Source organism: Tympanuchus pallidicinctus, unplaced genomic scaffold (assembly GCF_026119805.1).
Source record: "Tympanuchus pallidicinctus isolate F22 unplaced genomic scaffold, pur_lepc_1.0 scaffold6, whole genome shotgun sequence".
Lineage (NCBI taxonomy): Eukaryota > Metazoa > Chordata > Aves > Galliformes > Phasianidae > Tympanuchus > Tympanuchus pallidicinctus.
The window spans coordinates 7,129,338-7,149,608 of NW_026294780.1; the positions used below are offsets into that span (position 1 = coordinate 7,129,338).

Consider the following 20,271-nt stretch of genomic DNA (forward strand, 5'->3'; position numbering starts at 1 on the left):
TCTGAGGTGGTTTTTTTCTGGAGAAGAAATACTCTCCTTTTTTTGGCACACCTTTCTCCATATTTCACTTGTCCTGGGAGAAAAAAGTAAAAGAAGCCTGACGCTTAGGTGTGCTCATCTATTTCCAGCAAGACGAGGGTTGAGGTTTTTCACAAGCTGTGGGAGTTGTGGTCAAAACAGAGCAGCTGCTGAGCCACACTGCCTGCTGGGATGCATGTTGGTCCAGTGGCTGCCCACCCTGTACCCCTGCTGGCAGAGCCAGGCTGTGTCAGTGGGGCAGGCTGTACGTGGATGTCTGTGCCAGTGGCTGCTTAAAATACCTGCAGGCACAGTGAGTGCATCCTTCTTTCAGAAAGACCATGTTACACAGCGATGCAAAGATTTACTACATTTTTTAGGGAATGTAAAGAGATTTCAAGCAGGGTGACTTTTACACATAAACGAGACAAGATTCATCATTTTGCAAAGGGGAACAGGTTTCTGTCTGAGGACTTTGCTTGATACTTTGCCATGAAGTCCAACGCAGAGTGAGATGAGGAGCAGATTTGGTTGTTACAAACAGGAAATGCATTTCAGCACGTTTTTACTTCCTTGCCCCTTGGCTGTACAAAACTTTGAGTGTGGTTGGAAACTGGCAGCTGCTGGATGAGTTCTGTTGTCAAAAAAGGAGCAAGGACCAGGAGCTGCTTCTCTGAACTGCATTGCCCCTGCGGGAAGTCACTTGCCTGCAGTGCGGAAAGGAGCCTCTGGTGGGAGCCAGAGAGTGCCAAGTAAGGTTAGCCTGGAGCATCTCTTAGGCTGTATGGAATTGTCCTTGCAGAGGCGCTGTACTGTGTGTGTCCAGCCGAGTGGAGATTTCTGAGAGATGAAAGGACACCATGAAAACCCTATGAGTGTAGCTGATGTGCTGTGACTGAGCCGTTGCTGAGAGTGGGCACTATTGAGAGCGAGTGAGAAGTGGTCAGAATTGGGCACTGACATGTGTACCAGCAAGCTCTCATGCTCAGGGCGTGTGCTTCAATATGGCAAACTGAGCTCTCATGTGGAAACTTCTATTCTTGTTTGTATTTCTTAGAAAAACCAAAAAAAGAAAAAAAAGAAAAAAAAAGTAACTTGGTCACTGTTTATGTTTGTTTTTGTGTCTGTTTGCTCATTTCTATGAAAGGAAAGCAACCACATCTGCCCCCAGATGCAAGCCAATGGCTTGCTCCATGCTTCTTTTTTAACTAGCAAACTTCTGGGGAACCTCAGCTTTCGCCTAGGGCATCAGTGGCTGTGTAGGGCACTGGAAAGGGCCACAAAGGTAGCAGGCACAGATGGGAGTACAGCTCTGCCGTGACCTATGGTTCCCAACTGACAGCAGGGCACTGTCCTGCTGCTGGCGCTCGTTCCCGGCTGCTGGAGACTGGCTGGCCAGGCTCCCTGCAGACTGCAGGATTCTCAATGATGGTGGCCAGCTGGATGCCATCTGGCTGCCTCTCCTCTCTGTCCTGCAGCACTTGGCTCTGCTTGCTGGGCTCCTCCAAGTCATGTGCCTCCCTCTGGGAGGCCCCGGCTTGGCCTCGTGACCGCTCACGCCTAGCACGGCACAGCAGGTGCAGGCAACCGTAGAGGAGGATTGCGGCAATGATGAGCAGCAGGAGGCTGCTGGCCAGCCAGATGCCCAATGCCAGCTCCTTCTTGGTGGTGTTAGCAGATGCTGGGTCTTGTTCCAGCGTGTTGAACACCTGGCACTGGTCGCTGGAAGGGCTGGCGGACTGGCAGGTGACGCACAGCAGGTACGTGGTCAGCGGGGTGAGGTTTTCCACCACGAAGGAGGAGCGGCTGGCAGGCACCCTCTCCTCCTTCTGGAAACTCTTCCTGGAGTAGCTGGACAGCACGCTGTTCCAGTTGGGGTGATACATGACACTGTAAAAGCTGTCGGCACAGCTGGCCATTCTGGGCCAAATCACCATCGCTGTGTTCCCTGTGATGTTCTGGACAGTTATTCCCATTGCGGTGTTGCTGTGGTGTATTGGCTTTGCCAGCAGTGATCCCCCTTCCCAAAGGAATTATTGCTTCCCAGAATGGCAGCTGAGATGCTGCAGCACAGGGGATGCTGTGGGGATCATAGCACTCTGTAATTCAAAGAAGGAATTTGTTAGGAAACAATGCTCTTAGCTTTAAACTACATAGTTCTTCGCCAGGTTAAAGGCTAAATATGTGCCTGTATTAGTTCAGCCATTGCTGCTGCCTGTCCACGTGACCAGCTGCATCTTGTCTCTGAGAGATGGTGTATTCTACTGGGTTTGGCTTTGGGGAGCCACTTTCTTCCTAAGGGATTTTCATTTTACTGTGCCCTCATAACACGGAGCCAAGGGGTAATAGCCCTCAGTATCCCATTCAGAATTTGCCTGCTCTCTTTTAGGTGCATAAATGTGATACAGTCTTTAGAATAAAGTCTGTAGGTATTTTGGCCAGAGGAGTTTGTATTCAGGTGACGTGAGGTAAAACAAAAACTCCTCAAGATTGAAAACATCCTTTACAGTTGTGAAAGATGCAGCCATCCAACAGGGAAAAAGTGAATGATCAGAAGTTTAAACGAATGCATTAATACATCTCTTCTCTGGAACAGTGCTGGAGTATTCTGGTTAGTAAACCAAGCATTTCTGTTAGGAAAAAAATCTTTATACGTAGCATAATCTTATGTTAAGGGACACTGTTACGAAAAAGTAATGTTGAACCTTAAATCAAACTGAAATTCTTGTCTGAATTGGCATTAGACTGAAGACAGCCATATGAACCACCCAACTAATTAACTGCTTACCTGTTGCAGTTACTTCTTGCCTGATGAGTGTGTTGATAAGTGGGGTTTGGGTTGGTTTGGTATGTGTTATTTTTTGTTTTGTTTTAAGAAATGCAGCATTTGTTTTTCTCACTGAGTATCTAGCATTTTATTCTACTTGTATGGTGATTTCTGTGATCCAATTCATGAGCAACTGATTTTCTTACTTGGCAAGGGATGGTAAGAGTGGCAATTGAGTGATGAATTCTTCCGCCACCCACAAGTCTTTGATTTCTTCCAGTCATGGCTAACTGAAAACAAAACAGCATGCAGAGCCGTCACCAGCCAGTATTTTTGTCTCCCATCGTGTTTTACATTAACTGCATGTTCCCTGCTGTTCTCCTTTCCTGCTGGTGAGTTTGCACCTCTCTATCCGCAGCTAAGGCAGCTGCTGTGATGGCCGCACACTGTTGCCATCAGTCACGGTGCTTCGCCCTGATGCACTCCAGAAGAGCTTTCTCAAGCTGGGGTTAGTTGGTGAAATACAGCTTTTATCATTGTAGTGCTTTTTTATTTTATTTTATTTTATTTTTTTAATTGCTAATATTCTTTCCTATGCAAGGTCTGGTCAGGAAGGGCAGTGAGGCAGTGGCACAGGCTGCCCAGGGAGGTGGTGCAGTCACCATCCCTGAAGGTGTTCCAGAACCGTGTGGATGTGGCACTGAGGGACGTGGGCAGTGGGCATGGTGGGGGTGGGCTGATGGTTGGACTGGGGGATCATAGAGGTCTTCTCCAGCCTTAATGTTTCTGTGATGGTATGGTGCTGCCTTCCTGATCAAGTTAAGTGCACTCTTTTCAGTACAGCAGCCGGATAAAGGAACTGAGTTTTCTATCAGATAAGCTTAACAGAGAGACACATTTTGACACGTAACTGACTTCTGATCATTGGTAGGAGCAGACCTTTTCATTGTTCAATTGTCTCCTTTCTAGCTGGTGAATCCTAATTATTTAAAAATGTAATTATTTTTTATAGAACACTTCCTAATACTGTCTAGAAACATTTATTCATCACAGCATTTTTTAAGTAGAGTATTTGGTGCTTTACTAAATAACAGTAATACTATTTTTTTCTGTAATTATAACACATCATTTGTTATAAGGTGCGTAATTAGGACAAGTAAATGTTTGGAAAGCACATCTGGTGTTTTGTGAAGTCAGTACTTACCATTGCCTCCTGGGAGAAATGTCAGACCAGGACTGCCGGGTGGTGATGCCGAGGAAATGAATGAACAGGCACCAAACGTTCTGCATCGTTTTCATCAGGAGTTACTGGAGCTTCATGCTCTCTGTTGCCAGTTTGCTTTCTCTTCCCTTCAGATTCCTGGGACTGAGTTCTCACTGCTCGCTCCTGTGTTTTTCCTCCCGGCACTGCTGGTGCATGGTTTCTTTGTCTCTTCTACTTAAATTCAGGCAGGGCCATATCTTGTCTAAAGGTGCTGTTGCCTTGGTTTTCAAAGAACATAGAGGAAAAAAATCATGTCCTTTCCCCCCCCTCCCTTGCTTGCTTCACGTTGGGCAGCACGCTGCCTGCACATCCCTGTTATATGCTCCTGTGCCTGTACTGGTGGTGCTGTGAGTGATTTATGTTAGCTCTTGGATGACATCAGCAACCAGCAACTCTTTTTTTTGTTGTTGTTTTGTTCACTTTCAGGAGGGGAGGGAGCAAAGCGTAGCTGAACAAATGTAAGCTCCCTCTCTCTACCTTCCCCTCCCTCTGTGTTAGTGGCATTTTCCCTCGGTGTTTTATGGTTTAGTGCACCATGGGGGGAAAGCAACAATGCTGTGTGATGGGGTTTTCTAAATCCTCGGTCCTGCTTCGCTTACTGCCGATCCCGTGCTTACAGGTAGATTATGTCAGGTGCTTCTCTGCAAAGGTTACTTGGAAAACGGTGTATTATTAGATTGGCAGACTTACTGGTATGCACTGGTGAGTTATTTATAATGAAACCATGTTTTTAGGGCTTGCCTTTCTGTGACAGATTTCTGCTGTGCGAAGGGAGCTCCCTTCTAACCAGCATACGAGAGAGCTGGTGGCAGTGGGATGCTTTAAGCCAGTGAAGGAAAATTCTCTTTGTGCTGTGGCTGAAATACTTTGGACGTGTTTAATGTGTAGATTTACCTGATTGGGAACATCAGGAGAAAGAAAAGGAGTCTTTCCTTTTTGAGATAACTCTATAAAATGTTTCATATGTTGGGACATTTGTCTGCACGCTTAATATTTTACCAGTTCTCATCCTCTTCAGTGTCCCAGATCCTCTCAGTGTGAGCAGAAATCTGCACAGATAGGTTTGTTGTACACGAGGGACTGCAGCTTCGTGCTGTTCAGTCGCTGAGAGTTTGGAATTAGCATTGTCTTCACAGGGTGGCAGAAGACACGTCAGCCATCAGCCATGGCAGGGCCGCCTCTAGTGAGTTGCTCAGGGCTGCAGCCTTGAACATCTTCAAGGACAGAGACTGCACAGCCTCCCCGTTTGACCACTCTTCCAGTAATAACGTGTTTAACTGGAGTTTCCTGTTTGTGCCCTCTTGTCCTGGCGCTGAGCATGTCTGAGATGAGCCCAGCTCCCTTACTTCCCCACCAGGTACATTTACACGTGGACAGGATCCGCCTTCTCTCCAGGCTGACCAGCCTAGCTCTGTCTTTCCTTGTAGAAGCCCTTAATTCTCTTTGTGGTCCTTTGCTGCACCCCAGGTGAAGTTGGCCAACACCCCTTTGATCCATAGCTTTAGCAAACATTTTCTAAATCCCTATTCAGCATCCGTTTGTATATTTCTGCTTACTCTTCGGTGTAGTGAAGGCCCTGATCTCCACCTGATCTACCAGTACAGGCTGTGGAATGTAAGGATAGAGCACAGCCTTGCTGAAAAACATGGGATACTGGTGGATGGGAAGCTGGATGTAAGTCAGCACAGAAAGCCGACCAAATTGTGGGCTGCATCAGAAGAAGAGTGACTGGCAGGGTGAGGGAGGTCTCTCTGCTCTGAGCTGGGGAGGCCTCACCTAGAGGCCTGATGTGGAGTGCTCAGTACAGGATAGACATGGAGCTGTTGGAGCATGTCCAGAGGACTGCAAAAATGACCCAAGGATGGAGCACCTCTCCTCCAAGAACAGGCCGAGAGAGCTGGGGCTGTTCAGCCTGGTGAGCTGAGCACAGCCTTTCAGTATCTAAAGGGGGGCTTGAGAAAGAAAAGGACAGACTCTTTAGGAAGGTCTGTGGTGATAGGACAAGAGGAAATGGTTTCAAACCAGAAGCTGGGATATTTAGGTTCGATATAAGGAAGTTTTTTACAATAAGAGTTACGAGATACTGACACAGGTTGCCCAGATAGGTGGTCGATGCCCCATCTGTGGAGACACTCAGGGTCAGACTGGTCAGGGCTCTGAGTGACCTGATGTAGCTGTAGGTGTGTCTCTGTTCATTGCAGGGGAGTTGGACTAGGTGACCTTTAAGAGTCCCTTCTAACTTGATCCTGTGTTTCTTTATAAACTCCAAAAGAATTTTTGTGAGGGTGCATCCCAGACTTGGATTTGCTTTAATCTTGTGTGCATCTAGGGGGGGTTGCAGAAAAGAGATCCTTATTAATTAGCTAGAGAGAGCAGTAACTGCAAAAGGCTGTTTTCTGTAAGGGGATCCTCTTACAGAGTTTTACAACACCTGTTGTGAGCTGAAAATTGAAGTAACTTCTTTAAAGATGTGCTGTACGTAAAATGGACTGCGTAGGAATAGAAGTTGTGCTTCAAATTCGTGCACCCATCATCCTTTTCTACTTGTGTAAACAGAAAAATACATGAGGTAATGTTTGTGACTTTATAAATGTCAAGTGAAAAGTGTCTGGTGAGTAAATACTTTTTTGTAAATACTTCTTATGGGCTTTTCTTGCTTAGCAAGAGAGTTCCTGCCTTCCGAAAATGAAGCCTTATATTTTAACTTTCTGGATAGAGAGTGAGATACAAGATTTACGTCGTTTTTAATACTCTACAAAGTGGTGTTTAAATGAGATTATTTGTAAGATGCAGTCAGCTTAGATTTTTCATTTAATGCAATCTGTTTTTCCTCATTTCAGGCCTTGAATCTGGCATATTCAAGCATCTACAGCAACTATAGGAATTTTGTTGGCCCCCCTCACTTTAAAGTCATCTGTAGGCTTCTTGGCTATCAGGGGATTGCTGTGGTGATGGAGGAGCTGCTGAAAGTCGTCAAGAGCCTGGTATGCAATGTCTGTCAGTTTTGCTATTCTGAATAGCTTCTGCTAGGAAATATCTTAAGAAAAATAAAATGGAAGTAGGATGTCTAAGGAAACTAAGATTTCAGCTTAAATTAAAATGTTACACCCACTGAAGTTCAATGCAAGCTGTATTTGGGAATGCCTGGTGTCTTGTGAAAGCAATAGAAGATATACCTTGGGAAGCTGAGCAGTGTTTTGAAAATCTTGAATTCTGCTTTGGGGATTAATTCAATTTGTGGAGATCTATGCTGCTGGGTCCTAGATAAACTCTGGAAAAGTATAAATGTTTCCATTGAGTTGGTTGAAACTAAAAAATGTACCATAAATTTACCCTCTCAGAGTGCTTTAAAGCAGCTGGAGTGTGCTTTCTGCCTTCTGTGACTTCAGGGCTTTGATTAATAATGTCACTGATGGATAAGCCTTAATCACAAGGAAGGCTTAATCTCAGTGCTTTATCTAGAAGTGGGTAGCATCAGGCCTATTCAGAGAAGTACTCAGACCATCAGATGTTGGAGGAGTTACCCATACAGCCTATGGATACTAGTACTGGAAACAACCTTTTTTGGAGCTAGGAGTTGAGAGGCTGTTTGTTTACTGTATGAACATCTTTGCATACAATCATAATGTGTTGCTAGTAAGTTTCAGCTACAGGAGTGGTTTTTCCCTCTCCAGCTCGTGTTTCTGTAAGGAGCATGCTGCCAACTTAGTCCAAATGTAACAGGTGCATAGCTGCACTATTCTTAAGCTCACTTCAGGCAGTTGACAAATTGTTTATTGTCATTCCAACAATGTTCTAAGTATGTTTTTGAAATGTCTGAAAAGATGGAGCCTGTTTGGAGGAGTGATGGGGGAATGGCTGTTTAAAGGGTGGATAGTGATAGGGCAGGGGGGAATGATTTTAAACTGAGACAGGGGAGGTTTAGTTTGGATATTAGGAGGAAGTTTTTCACTCAGAGGGTGGTGACACACTGGAACAGGTTGCCCAAGGAGGCTGTAGATGCTCCATCCCTGGAGGCACTCAAGGCCAGGCTGGATGTGGCTCTGGGCAGCCTGGTCTGGTGGTTGCTGACCCTGCACATAGCAGGGGGTTGAAACCAGATGATCATTGTGGTCCTTTTCAACCCAGGCCATCTACAACTCTGTGATTCTATATGATTCTATGGTATAATCTTCAGGGAAAGATGGAAATGTAATTTTCATGTGGAGCTGAGTGTTGGTTAATTGTTTTGAGGGGGATTATTTTTACTTTTTGCAGATCACCTCAATTTATTAAAGGCAGCATGGAATAAGTAAGTTAAGGTGGCTGAAAAGCCTCAGGGTGGGGGGATGTGTGATCTGAACGCTCAGATGTTGGGAGATAGGTGTCTATGGCAGGAAGGTAGGACTATGGACTGGAGCTGTGTCTTAACTGGTGTGCCTAGAATAGCCAGTTGAAGCTGTTACAGACATGCCTCATGCTAAGCATACTAAGCATTATTCTTTTGCTCCTTTTGAAAACATTCTGATGAACTTGTTTACTAACATCAGAAAGTTGGTTGGACAGTCGAGGCTGGCTGTAAGAACAGTTGGTGATTTCCTGTACTTTTTTTTTTCCTTCCTGGCTTTAGCTGTCGAGCCATTCTTCCTGTAGCAAAAAGCAGCTAATACCATGTGAAGGAAAATGCAGCTGTCCTCATTTGAAAGAGTGACCTTTTTTGAAGATGATGGCTGGCACAGGGCTAAATTCAAGACCACGTTCAATCTGTATGTGGCTTGAACACAATTTTTGTTTTTCTCTAGTAACACATTAACAAGTGCCTCTTTTCTCTTAGTTACAAGGGACAATTCTTCAGTATGTCAAGACCCTGATGGAGGTGATGCCTAAGATCTGTAGGTTGCCAAGGCACGAGTATGGTTCTCCAGGTTAGTTCACGTTTGGTGTTACTATAAACTTTATGAAATGATACTAATTACCTCTCCTGGATTATATGTACCTCTGTCTGTCTCTCCCTCTCTTCTCTGTCCCATTAAACAGAACTTAGTCATTTTTTTCATAGCAAGTATCGTTAAGGGCTGAGCTTTCTGAAAATACTTAATAAAGGATTAGATGGTGTTTTACAACTTCAGTCCTTAGGGAAAATGTGAAAGGATGGCAGTCTGTCTATAGATAGCTTTATGACACGATTACCTTGAGCTGGGATATTCACTATAGTTTCTCATTCTGCTCTTTATCTCAAGCACGTTGAGTTTTCCCTCTGCAAGTTAGCCCTTTGTACCAGTGCTGTTAAAATGTCTCATTTAGATAATCCTGACTCTCCAGGAAAGCCTTCATTTCCTCTTGCTTTGCCCTTATGAAATGTAAGGTAAAAGGAACGTTACTGCTGAGGGGCAGACTGGTCCTGCCAGAGCAGTTGTGTCAGAAGGTTGTGCAGGGAGCACCTCGGCCTCTTAACAGGAAGTGTAGCAGTTGGAGAAGAAGAAACATCTTTGAAAGTTACATGCCCCTGTGGGGAAATAATTGGCTAATTAGTATTTATCACATTGTTCTCTGAAATTTTGAAACTGCTTCCCCCTTCAAAATATTCCTCCTCCACAATATCTAATTAACACAAATTAATCTTTTAATCTTTCCATGTGCCACCCACTTTCTGAGCATATCTTTATTATTTCAGAGTTCTTCAGGTTTATTAAATGCCACTCCAAATGGAGTAAGGTTGTTTTTTCTGCTTCCCACAGCTTGCTTGACGCTCATTACCAATGTTAAACGAAATCGAGGACTCACTAAGTGTTTCCTTCCTGTTTTTCTCCCTGGAGCATAGAAATGGATGACTCACGGTACTTAGCAGCTTAAAAATAATCTTTCTGAGATTTTTAGCCACTCATTAAGTCCTGGCCACAATAGCATGTATTCTCAGATGCAGAGTCTGCATCACTGAGGCTTGAGGTGTGCTGCAGGTGAGGTTAGGAAGCCTGTGTTCTCTGCCAGAAATCCTCAACTTTAAGAAGTATTAGGGACCTAAACAGAAACTTTCTCCTGAGATAAAAAGGCAATCTGTCCTATAAGAAAGGCAAAACATTACTTGTGCAACTATTCACAGAGATTATCTACTCTTGCTGTAGGACCTAAACCTTTTAAAATCTTCTTAACATTCTGGTTTTCTAGAGAAGGCTAACAACTTCGACCTCATAATTACTATTTGAAAAGAAATCCTCTATGATTGGATTCCTGCTGTCCTGAGATATCAGAGTTCTTCATGTTACGGTAGAAGACAGCAACTCGAATTGGATTGGATCTCAAAAAACCCACTTGATTCTGTCCCCTAAGCAGGTCTGTGGCTGGTGCACAGGCTGATTTTGTCTCCATGGGTATTCTTCTGTGCTGAAATATTTCTAGCAAAGAACACTTGATAACTTCTTCCAAGAAGCAGCAGAGGCAGTCTTTGTAGCACAGTCACAGCTTTTCTGTGTGTTCTTACTGAAGCTACTAAACAAAAAACATGTGTGGAAACTCAGGGGTTTTTCAACTGACTGTAGCATAACTGAAGGAATTGCAACTGCCTCTGGAGCCTTTCCATCATGAGCTGCCTGCCCTTGGAGCGTGTCTGATTGGTGATGGAAAATGTTCTCTGTGATGGCAACCTGCTGTAGATTTTAGCCCCAGTCTGGCGTGCTGAGAGGAACTGTCATAGTATGGAAGGAAAAGGCTCAACCCACGTGTGATTCAAAAACTGTCCTCTCTTCTCTGTGCTAAAATCTCTGTACGGTTTCTGCCACTTTTTCACCTTTTTCACTTGGCTCACACTGAAAATGCAAGCAAGTGCATGCCAACTGCTGTCTCTTGCCTTCTCTGCCTCTGGCAGCCTGCTGCAGAAGCAGTGTTCAGTAGTTGTAGTAGTAAGTTTGCATCTTACAGAACATGTTTGTATGCTGCTTTTCATCCCTAACTCATTAATCACTTCTTTGTACCTACTGCTGCCTACACATAAAGACCAAAGCTATGACTCCAATTTATGGATTAGGTACACAGACTCTCGTCTGCCTTGATGTAACATTAGTTCATCAATTTAGAATTAACTTCCTGAGTCCATTCTCCACAAGCAAAGCAATTTAAGTTTGCTCAGTAAGGCTCCAGCTATTTCATGTGCTCCAAACTTAGATTGAGAGCTTTATTTGAACTCCACTGATTGCAGTTCTGGGAGCTCTACGTGATCAGCCCTCTGGACCTGTGGATTTCTGAAGAGGTTTATTCTTGCTAAAAGGAGCAGAGTACAGACAGTGGCATTAGAATTGTTCAGGACTCCTGCTCACCAATGGATTTGTTTCCATAGAAACAATCTTACAGCAGTGGGGAACTGGCTCATCTTGTAGTCATAAAAATATTTGTCTAAAAATACATTAAGTGTAAGGGTTCTTGAAGGGACCTGTTAATGTCTCTGAAGCTCTTGAAAGGAATAATAGTTTGTAAAAGTCTGAACTTGACTTTTGATCTTGGAAGTAAAATTTTTCTTCTGGTGTTTTCCTAGAGTTTAAATACATCTTTCCTTCTTTTCATAAACAAGTATTTTATGTCTTGGCCACTCTGGAATGCCATTGGTTGTGGTAAGGAAAATAGTTCCTCAGTTCTGCTGTTTGATGAGGCTTAGAGGCCTTCTGTGTGGCAAACTGTGCATTACAACATGCAAAAGGCTGTGACCTCTTGTGATCACGTTTGCCCTCCATGTGGGAGAAGCCCCCAGCTCTGTGGCTCCAGGTGGCTGCCAGCTGAGCTGCTGTCTCTCCTTCGACCAGTTGTGCTGCTGGCTGCGCCTTTCTGCTCAACATAGCAACCCAGCAGGTACCTGTCTCCCCCTCCACATCTTCTGGAGTATCTAATGAGGACTGGAGGGAGCCTTGGCTGGAAGAGAGCAGTAGTAGTGAAAGGGAAGGATAGCTTGGGGCATAGCAGAGAGGCTGCAGATGCTTCCAGGTATTCCTGGTATTTTGACTGAACTTGGATCAGTGGAAGGGTAAGTCAGTTTTGCTGGGGGGCCATGTCTTGAATTCTCCTGGGGGAGAACATGGAGGAAATTTATTCATAGATTTTTCTGAAACTTGTCCATCGGAAAAGAATGTTGGGACATGGGGAGATGCACAGCAGGAAAAGATAGGAGTGCTGTTGAAGGGCTTGCAGAAAAACACAGGGGAGGCTATTTTCTGAGCTCCAATATCAGATAATTCAGCAAAGCCAAACTTTCAGAAGCTTTCCATATTGTATTTCCTTCTGTCTGATTTGGAAGCAGAAAGAAAGCTGAGAAATGACACTGAAAGACTTCAAGAGGCAGTGGTGAGGGAAATGCCCTTCACGTGTCCATACTTAATGAGAAAAAAAGGTAATCCTGGTTCTCTGTTGACAAAACACTGCAGAAGTGTACGTTATGTTTACATAAAATCCTAGATGATTTTGAAAGGACAGTGGGTAACACAGTAGATACGAAGACCAATAGGATATTTATTTCTAGCAAAATAAGCAGCGCACAGGCTTTGTGGTCAGAATTCCTTTTTGTTTGAAAGGAATGGTGTGACTGCTGAGATGCAAAGCTAATTAACGATGTCTCTACTGAACTAAAGAAATAATCATAGACAGCACTTGAAAGTCTGTAGGGGAATGAGCATAAAGTTCATTACATCACCCGGTTTCTTGGGAACAATTTTGATGCTGCAGATTAGCAGACTTCACCTCACAGTTGTTAAGTCAGCACTGTGCAGAAAATAAGCCATATCGTGTGTAGATCCAGAGTTATTTTCAAGATCAGGTTTGTTGTTAGTCAGCTCCTTAGGTCTATAATTAATAGCCAATAGCTAATCTTTGAGGTACCAGGCTTGTTACAAGCTCTGGAACATGCTTGATTTGAGTCTCTAGGTGTGAACTGTAATTGTTTTATAGAAAATGAGAGAAGGTCGAAGTGAAGAAATCTGACCATGTGTCGATTTAGTCTGACTTCCTAAATTAATTAGTGTACAGCCTGCACAGCTGAAACTTGGCATCTGCTGTTTGAGCACAGTTGAGATGGAGCCTAATCCTTTACTAATCTCCTGTGCTGTACTAGATGTTTGATCTCAGCAGAAGCAAGGCTGCTATCTGTGTAAATCAGAAACTGGGATTATATGACCAATTATTACTGCGCCCAGCGTCATCCCATCTGCAGGAATAGGGAGGTTTAGTTAAAGTTGCTTTCTTGGAAAGAAGGAGCCAACGGATTAATTTGTGAAATACAAGATGTATGTTAACTCAGTCGCCTACAGCTCGCACCCACAGAGTTAGGAGAAGGATGGAGGCTGCGTGCAATTAAATGAAACTAAGACAGTTGGTCTTTCTGCAGGGCTTCATTATGCGCATGGAGTCCCATAGGAATGCCCTTCTGTGTGCTGTACAATACAAGTAGATGTAACCAGGAGCGCCATCGTTTAAATATTAATGGAAACTTGATAATGTTCTGCTGCCCCAGATCTCCACTGTGGAGCAGATTGCGCTTCCAGCATCGTTTCTGTTTCATCAGAAATTGCCTGTGTACTTCTGTGAACTTTCCTCTGCTTCGCCCCTAAATCAAGCACTGCATGTAAGGGAGGTAGTTGATACGGCTTTTGGAACAGCTGCGTAATAAATACGGAGTGTCAGGTTCTCAAAATAATGACACCGTTTTGTTCATGAGTGCCTGTGTGTGGGTGTGTGCGTTTGTGTATCTGCATATGGCCATGGGAGCTCTCAGGGAAGAAAGAAAAGTCTTTGTGAAGGACTTTGAAAGGAACTCGGTAACTTGGAGCAGTTGTAGAAGACAACATGTAATTTTCATAGAATGAATCATAGAATGGTTTGGGTTAGAAGGGGCCTTTAAGATCATCTACTTCAAATCCTCTGCTATAGGCAGGCACAGCTCCCTCTAGACCAGGTTGCTCAAAGCCCCATCCAGCCTGGCCTTGAATGCAGGCCAGGGGGCAGGAGGGCCAGGGGCATTCATAACCTTGCTGGGCAACTTGTTCAGTGTCACACCACCCTCAGCTCTCAGGCTTGTCGAGGCCCCTCTGGATAGCATCCTTTTCCTCTAGCGTGTCAGCTGCCCCACTCTGCTTGCTGTCATCTGCAAACTTGCTGAGGGTGCACTCAGTCTCACTGTCCATGTTGCCTACAAAGATGTTAAATGACACTGATCCCTGAGGAACGACACTCATCAATGGCCTCCACTTGGACACTGAGCCATTGACTGCAACTCTCTGACTGTGACCAGGCAGCCAATTCCTTATCCAGTAAATGCTCCATCCATCAAATCTATTTTTCTCCACTTGTCAATCAGGATGTCATTCAGGACAGTGTCAGACACTTTGCAGAAGTAGGGGTAGATGATGTCACTTGCTCTTCCTTATCTACCTATGCTGTAACTCCATATTAGAAGGCTACCACATTTGTCAGGTGTGACTTGCCCTCGCTGAAGCCATGTTGGTTAGCACCAATCACCTCATCCTTATTTTCTGTGTGTCTCAGTTGGGCGTTCAGGAGGATCTGCTCCATGATCTTGCCATGCACAGAGGTGAGACTGACTGGTCTGTAGTTACTTGGTGTTCATGATGTGAACCTCCCACTTCTCTGGCTCCTGCTGCTTTTGGGTGGACTTACAGCCTTCATTTGGTTTCTGTTGCAATTTCAGTATGGGTTTAGGTAATAGTTTTCCTTATTGCTGGTCACTGTTCTTTGTGCTGCTCTTGATTTTGCTGTGTGCTGTCTCCCTCCTTTTTTACATTTGCTGTAGGTGACATCAGTTATTCTCAGGATTTCACTGCAGAGCTGTCTATGTAACACCAATAACATTCCCTTCAGCTACATTTCAATTTCTTCTTTGAATCCATCAAAGTCAGCAAGCATTCATGACAACTGATGACCTCCGTTAGGGTGTCTGTTTTTTGTTTTCCTATTCAGTCATTAAGTTACTCAGGTTGGGTCTGAAACCTCTCTTCACTGAATGCACGGAGGAACACTCCTTTTCTGTGCATTTTCTGTTGACAAACAGATCTTTGAGATGTAGCACAGGCAGTTCTGGCTCCCCTTACTGTTCACTTTACCGATGTTCTGTGTTGCTAAATTTAATGGCGTGAGACGTTGTGTAGAAATGCGTGGGTTAGCCATACTCTTTTTTCCTCCTCTGTAAATACTGAAGCTCTTCTGAAATTGAGGGATTTCCTTGGCATGAATACGCTCCAGCGTGTATTTTGTGTTATGTGCTCCCTCTGGGCTGTCGCCTTGCTGGGTGAATATGGAAGGCTCATCCTCTATATAGGAAGGGTTCTCCATCCGCATTCAAGCAGCACATGGGAAGGTGCTAGAGGCTCTCTGTGTTCCTCATTGAGTGTAATGGAAACTGCTTTATCTAGCATACAATCCAAAAGCTTTGCATTATGTATTTTCTTCTATCACTATTCTTGAGGTTGAAAAGGCCAGATTTATGCAAACAGATGGAAAAATGCTGATGGAAATATGTTATAAAGAGCCTGGAAGCTGTCTGTCCTACTGCAGTTTTCTGCTCTTCCTCACCCACCCTGTGTATCTCTTCAGCCTCGGTGCTGTTGACCTGCAGGAGCCACCTTAACCCAGGGGCTTCCTGAAATTGCTTGTAAACCAGGAGAAGGTGCAGCCTTTCTCTGGAGTGGGGGAAGGAGCTTGGAGTCCATCCATACATTAAGCCTTACTGGAGAGGTCTGAGATGATTCTATAAGTTGCATGGCTTTGAAAATGACAGTTTAGCTGTTTTTCAGCAGTTTTTTGAATACCTGATAGATGAACCAATCTGACTGTGCTTGTCAGGCAGGATGTAGTGCATCCTTGTCAGCAGAGCTTGACTTGGCTTTTTTGTATTCGTCTTGAGAGATTATGGATCGTGTCTGCATGGCTGTGGTGCTTGCAGCTCTATTTTGACATCGCCTGTACTCCCTTCAGTGCTCTGCTCCTTGCTGGCTCTGTCATCTATGGAAGAAGAGCTGTGAACTGAACATGTTGGGTGGTGCAGCAGGCTGGGGGACAGAAATAGAATCAAGAATAAGAGGATGGAACAGGACTAATAGCAGACAAGAGCCCTGCTCTGTCTTTCTGCGTCTGGAAATCATTCTCTTACCTCCTACCTTAGCAGCTCCATCCAGCAGAATGTAGGCACTCCATTCTGCATGATTTATCCAGTTGAAATGATCAACACGTCACTGGCTTAACATTAACCTCTGATTGTTAATATGTTTAAATACTGCTCCTTTCAGTTTCATCTAGGAGGCATGTCCATAAATTAAAAACAACCTCACGTGCTGATACATGGAGAGCTGTACTGGTGTGATCATCGCTAGATTTCTTTCTGGCTCCTGAGTTTTGATTATTGTTTTTCCTTTCATTTGTTTGCTTCTCTGTTGATTTCAGGTATCTTGGAGTTTTTCCATCATCAGCTGAAGGACATAGTTGAATACGCAGAGCTGAAGACTGTCTGTTTCCAGAATTTGCGGGAAGTGGGAAATGCTGTCCTGTTTTGCCTGCTTATTGAGCAGAGCCTGGTAGGTACCTGCTGTGCTGGTTTAAAACCCTGCTGTGTCTCCAAATGTACTCTCAAATTTGTGTTACTAATGGCACAAATAACAAGGTTGAAATCTGCAGGATTGCTGTTGTGGATGGACAGATAGGTAGAAACAATTTCCTACGCTGATCTCTTGGTCTTGAGTGCTCACAGAGAGAAAGATGGACATTGCTTATGAGCAATGAAAGCAACAAGAGTGGTGTTTTCCCTTTCTTTACCTGTGTTGCCCATTTTAGGTGGGGAGAGATTCCCCACCTGTGCATATAGGTACTGAGGCTGGGCTGTCCATCAAGGAGAGATCTTTGCTGACTGCCAATCAGCCCAACATTAGCTCACTCAGTAAGCTGGCTGGGGGCCTGCTGTGCACAAGCATAAATCCTCCTGTAAGAGTCCTTTTCTCAGGTGTTTAAAACTGTTAATGTTAGCTGAGATAATGAAGGCACACTGTTCCTCAGGAGACCAGTGCAATGTTAGAGCATCCCTCCCTAGGGATGATGGGTGGGTGATGGGAGGGCCAGGTGACTGGCAGTGAAACCATATCTTGTGATGGGGTAACTGTCACAGTGGAGAGAAACTGGATTCCTGGAGTGGGCTTCAGGTTAACAGGGCACGAGGTGAGAGGCCAGAGAGGTGAAGGCCCTGCCGCTGCCTGGGGGAATTGGCTGAGGGTGCACTGAAGTGATGCCAGTGCTGGAGTCACAGTCAGTGGGACATGACCTTGAAGGCACTTTCTAGAAACACACCCCTGCTTGCTGCCTCTCCTCTTGGTTTTGCTCTCAGTGGTGCCCTGATGTCCTATCTGTATTCCAGTGTTTTTCCACTGTGGTCATCTACCATAACTAGTGCAAAATTTAGGGTCTTTGGTGCATCTCTGCTAGTGGCTGGATCTTGTTAATCTTTACTGCATAGCATGTCCATTTTTGTGTTGTTGACATCGAGGATTAGAGCTAGGAAAGGCACATAGCCATAGTACCTTGGCCTTGGTAGGGATGTGGCTGCTGAACATGTAATACTAGCACTGAGGACTGCAAATAGCCAGAACCTCTGCTCCAAGAAAGACAGATACACAGCAAAGCTGTGTGTCATCTGCTGGTCATCTCTGCACGTACAGCAACCGAAAAGCAGGAGGCATCTCTCTTCCTTCCCCACATCCCTGAAGAAGTGAAGCAGCTCCTGGGAGGTGTCTCAGCCTGCCTTATTGGGAGATGTGCCCAACGTGATGATGTGTTGTGGGAGCAGTGCTGGTAAAAATAGCTGAGCTGTGCGTCATCCATCACAGTTCTGTTTGTCTGCTCAGGATCCGTCTGCCACTTTCACACCGAAATTACTCATCCTGAATTAGTCTTTTTAATAAATATCCTGTCCTTTAAGAACAGCCAGCTCAGGGTGGGAGGAGAGCTGCTGATTGCTTTGTCAATCCAAGGTAACCTGGTGAAATCATTTAGTCTTAGGAAGAATTTCTGTGCAGAAAGCACCAGAGCAGTTATGTGTGCAGCTTTGACAGCAGAGGCTGGCTGCCCTCTGCTGTTCCAGCATCAGCATGCTTTTGGAAGCCCAGTTTTTGTATCTGGTGTGGTCTGGAGACTCTTTATTCCTAACTGCCTCCTTTCCATTTTGTTCCAGTCCCTAGAGGAAGTGTGTGACCTGTTGCATGCGGCACCGTTCCAAAACATCCTGCCGAGAGTTCATGTCAAAGGTACGGAATGAAAACACCCCGTTTGGGCAATGCTTTCTGCTCTCCTTACATGCTGCTGCACTGCTGGTGGCCGCTTCCAGTCCTTTACAACACTGCTGTTACATTTATGGTAGAGGTAACCGATTCAAGCCTGGTTGCCTGGCTGAAGAATATATTCGTGGCGAGTTGCAGTGCAATCTACAAGAGGGAGATGAGGAATACTCTGACTGAGATGAGTGGGGTATTTGGGGCAGCAGTAATGCCTCAATGTGGGTATGGTGAGAGGCTTTTCTGAAACTACTGTCTGATGTACATAGCTGTCAATCGCAATGAGGTATAAGAAGCCTGGGAGCAGATAAAGTAAATGCAGGCAGTTCCTGTAGCCTTTTCGTATGTTTGTTTTCTACTTTTTTTTTCTATTACATTGATGCACACTGATTGTTTGTAGGATTGCTTTCTTGAGTATCCCCTTTTGTTATCCATCACTGTTAGGAAGTGAGCTTTTTTCCCCTTGCTCTTCTGCTTCTTTCCAGGCTGCTCTTCTGTCTCATTTCCTCTGTTTCTCACTGTCAGAGCAGCTGATCTGTTCTGCTCAGAGAAATCTCATCAGCTAAAAATCTTTGAGAATATTTTCAGATTCTTGCATCTCTGTACATAAAGCAAACCGTTTGTTAGACCATTGTAAGCAGTATTTCCCACTTGCCAGAGAATATTTCCTACTTGCCAGTGACAAGGGGCTGCCAAGTGCTTTTTTTAAGCCTTACTATACACAGAATTCCACCCTCACTATAACCCACCTTCTACAGTCAGGCAATTTAGTTGGTTAGTGCAAGTGGGAGTCAAATATGTCAGCAGCAGTAGCATAACAGAGCCTTACTTTCTGTCTTGAATCTAGTAATGCATTAAATGTATTCCACTACAAATACTTGGCGTTTTTTTGTTTGGATGTACCAATCTACGATTTAAATACGTATTTTTTTCTAAAACCACACTGATGATTAACCAACTGTTTAGAATTGAAATGGCCTATAAAAATAAAAACATATTCAGCTTTCTGTTGCACTGAATAAATTGCCAGATATCAATCAAATGAACCAGATGAATCAATGCTCCTTTTATTTTTCTTTCAGAGGGTGAAAGGCTTGATGCTAAAATGAAGAGACTTGAATCAAAATATGCTCCATTACACTTGGTCCCTCTCATTGAAAGACTGGGAACACCACAGGTAATCTTGCTCTCATTTCTGTCTGAGGCAATTCAGGACATTTTTGGGCACTCAGAAGCCTGTTCTTTGACACAGCACAGATAGCTGTGTCAGGAATTCAACCTGCACACCCAGCTTGCTCACATGACAGGAATTGTATTAGATCTGTGGATTTGGTAAAGCTCTGTAGCCCAGAAGTTTAAAATATTTGAGATGGGTGGGGGTGACAGGTTTGGAGGAACATTGTATTATTCATGTACGTTGCTACGTAATACGTGCTCAGCGTACAGGCCAGGCTGTGAGCTGCTAATGCAAATTCCACTCACTGTGATCCATTTTAATGTATGTAATTTTCTTAAAACAGTTCCTCTTTCAGCCAGTAAATTTCAGCCAGAAAACCACTGGAAATGAGTGGTCGCTTGAGTTGAGTTCTCCAGGCAAACTGATGACCAAGGAGGACATTCTTTTTCCACTGCCTTTGTAGCTTCAGCACTGTTTTTCTGTCACTGTGGGGGCCCAGTAATACTCTGTGAACTGTAGTGGTTACAAGCCATTGAGATGTGAACTGTGTAGAGCAGAGTGCTCTAAAACAAAGCCTTCAGTCTGTTCTATTGTAATGCACGGTGGTGGGTGCTGCTGTGCTGCAGAAGAGAGCAGTGTGATGGTGTAAGTGAGACAAGCGCTGACTTGGTATTGCCATTTTTTGGTTCTATCTGAGTCCATTTCTACTGTCTCTGGAGCTTTCTCATCTAGCAGCTGCAGCTGCTACAGCCCATACTAGCAG

The 20,271-nt window shown here is 44.4% G+C and overlaps 2 protein-coding genes across 4 annotated transcripts in view; one reads left to right on the plus strand and one right to left on the minus strand.

Moving 5' to 3' along the window:
* CYFIP1 (cytoplasmic FMR1 interacting protein 1) overlaps positions 1-20,271 on the plus strand; it is a 64,595-nt gene that overhangs the window by 41,258 nt on the left and 3,066 nt on the right. For all 3 annotated transcript variants that reach the window (XM_052664801.1, XM_052664799.1, XM_052664800.1), the window contains exons 24-28: positions 6,890-7,033; positions 8,863-8,953; positions 16,458-16,588; positions 18,232-18,304; positions 19,414-19,508. In XM_052664801.1, coding sequence (XP_052520761.1) covers positions 6,890-7,033; positions 8,863-8,953; positions 16,458-16,588; positions 18,232-18,304; positions 19,414-19,508 — 534 coding nt within the window. The remainder of the gene's footprint in view (positions 1-6,889; positions 7,034-8,862; positions 8,954-16,457; positions 16,589-18,231; positions 18,305-19,413; positions 19,509-20,271) is intronic.
* Positions 1,267-4,104, minus strand: LOC128071792 (fibronectin type III domain-containing protein 9-like). Its single transcript, XM_052664861.1, has 2 exons — positions 3,990-4,104; positions 1,267-2,117 (listed from the first exon to the last, which is right to left on the minus strand). The coding sequence occupies exon 2, from the start codon at positions 1,992-1,994 to the stop codon at positions 1,341-1,343; it is 654 nt and encodes a 217-aa protein (XP_052520821.1). The 5' UTR covers positions 1,995-2,117; positions 3,990-4,104; the 3' UTR covers positions 1,267-1,340.

Bases quoted from the DNA above. Each gene is read 5' to 3' on its own strand.
- LOC128071792 (XM_052664861.1), bottom strand. From the start codon at position 1,994: ATGGGAATAACTGTCCAGAACATCACAGGGAACACAGCGATGGTGATT.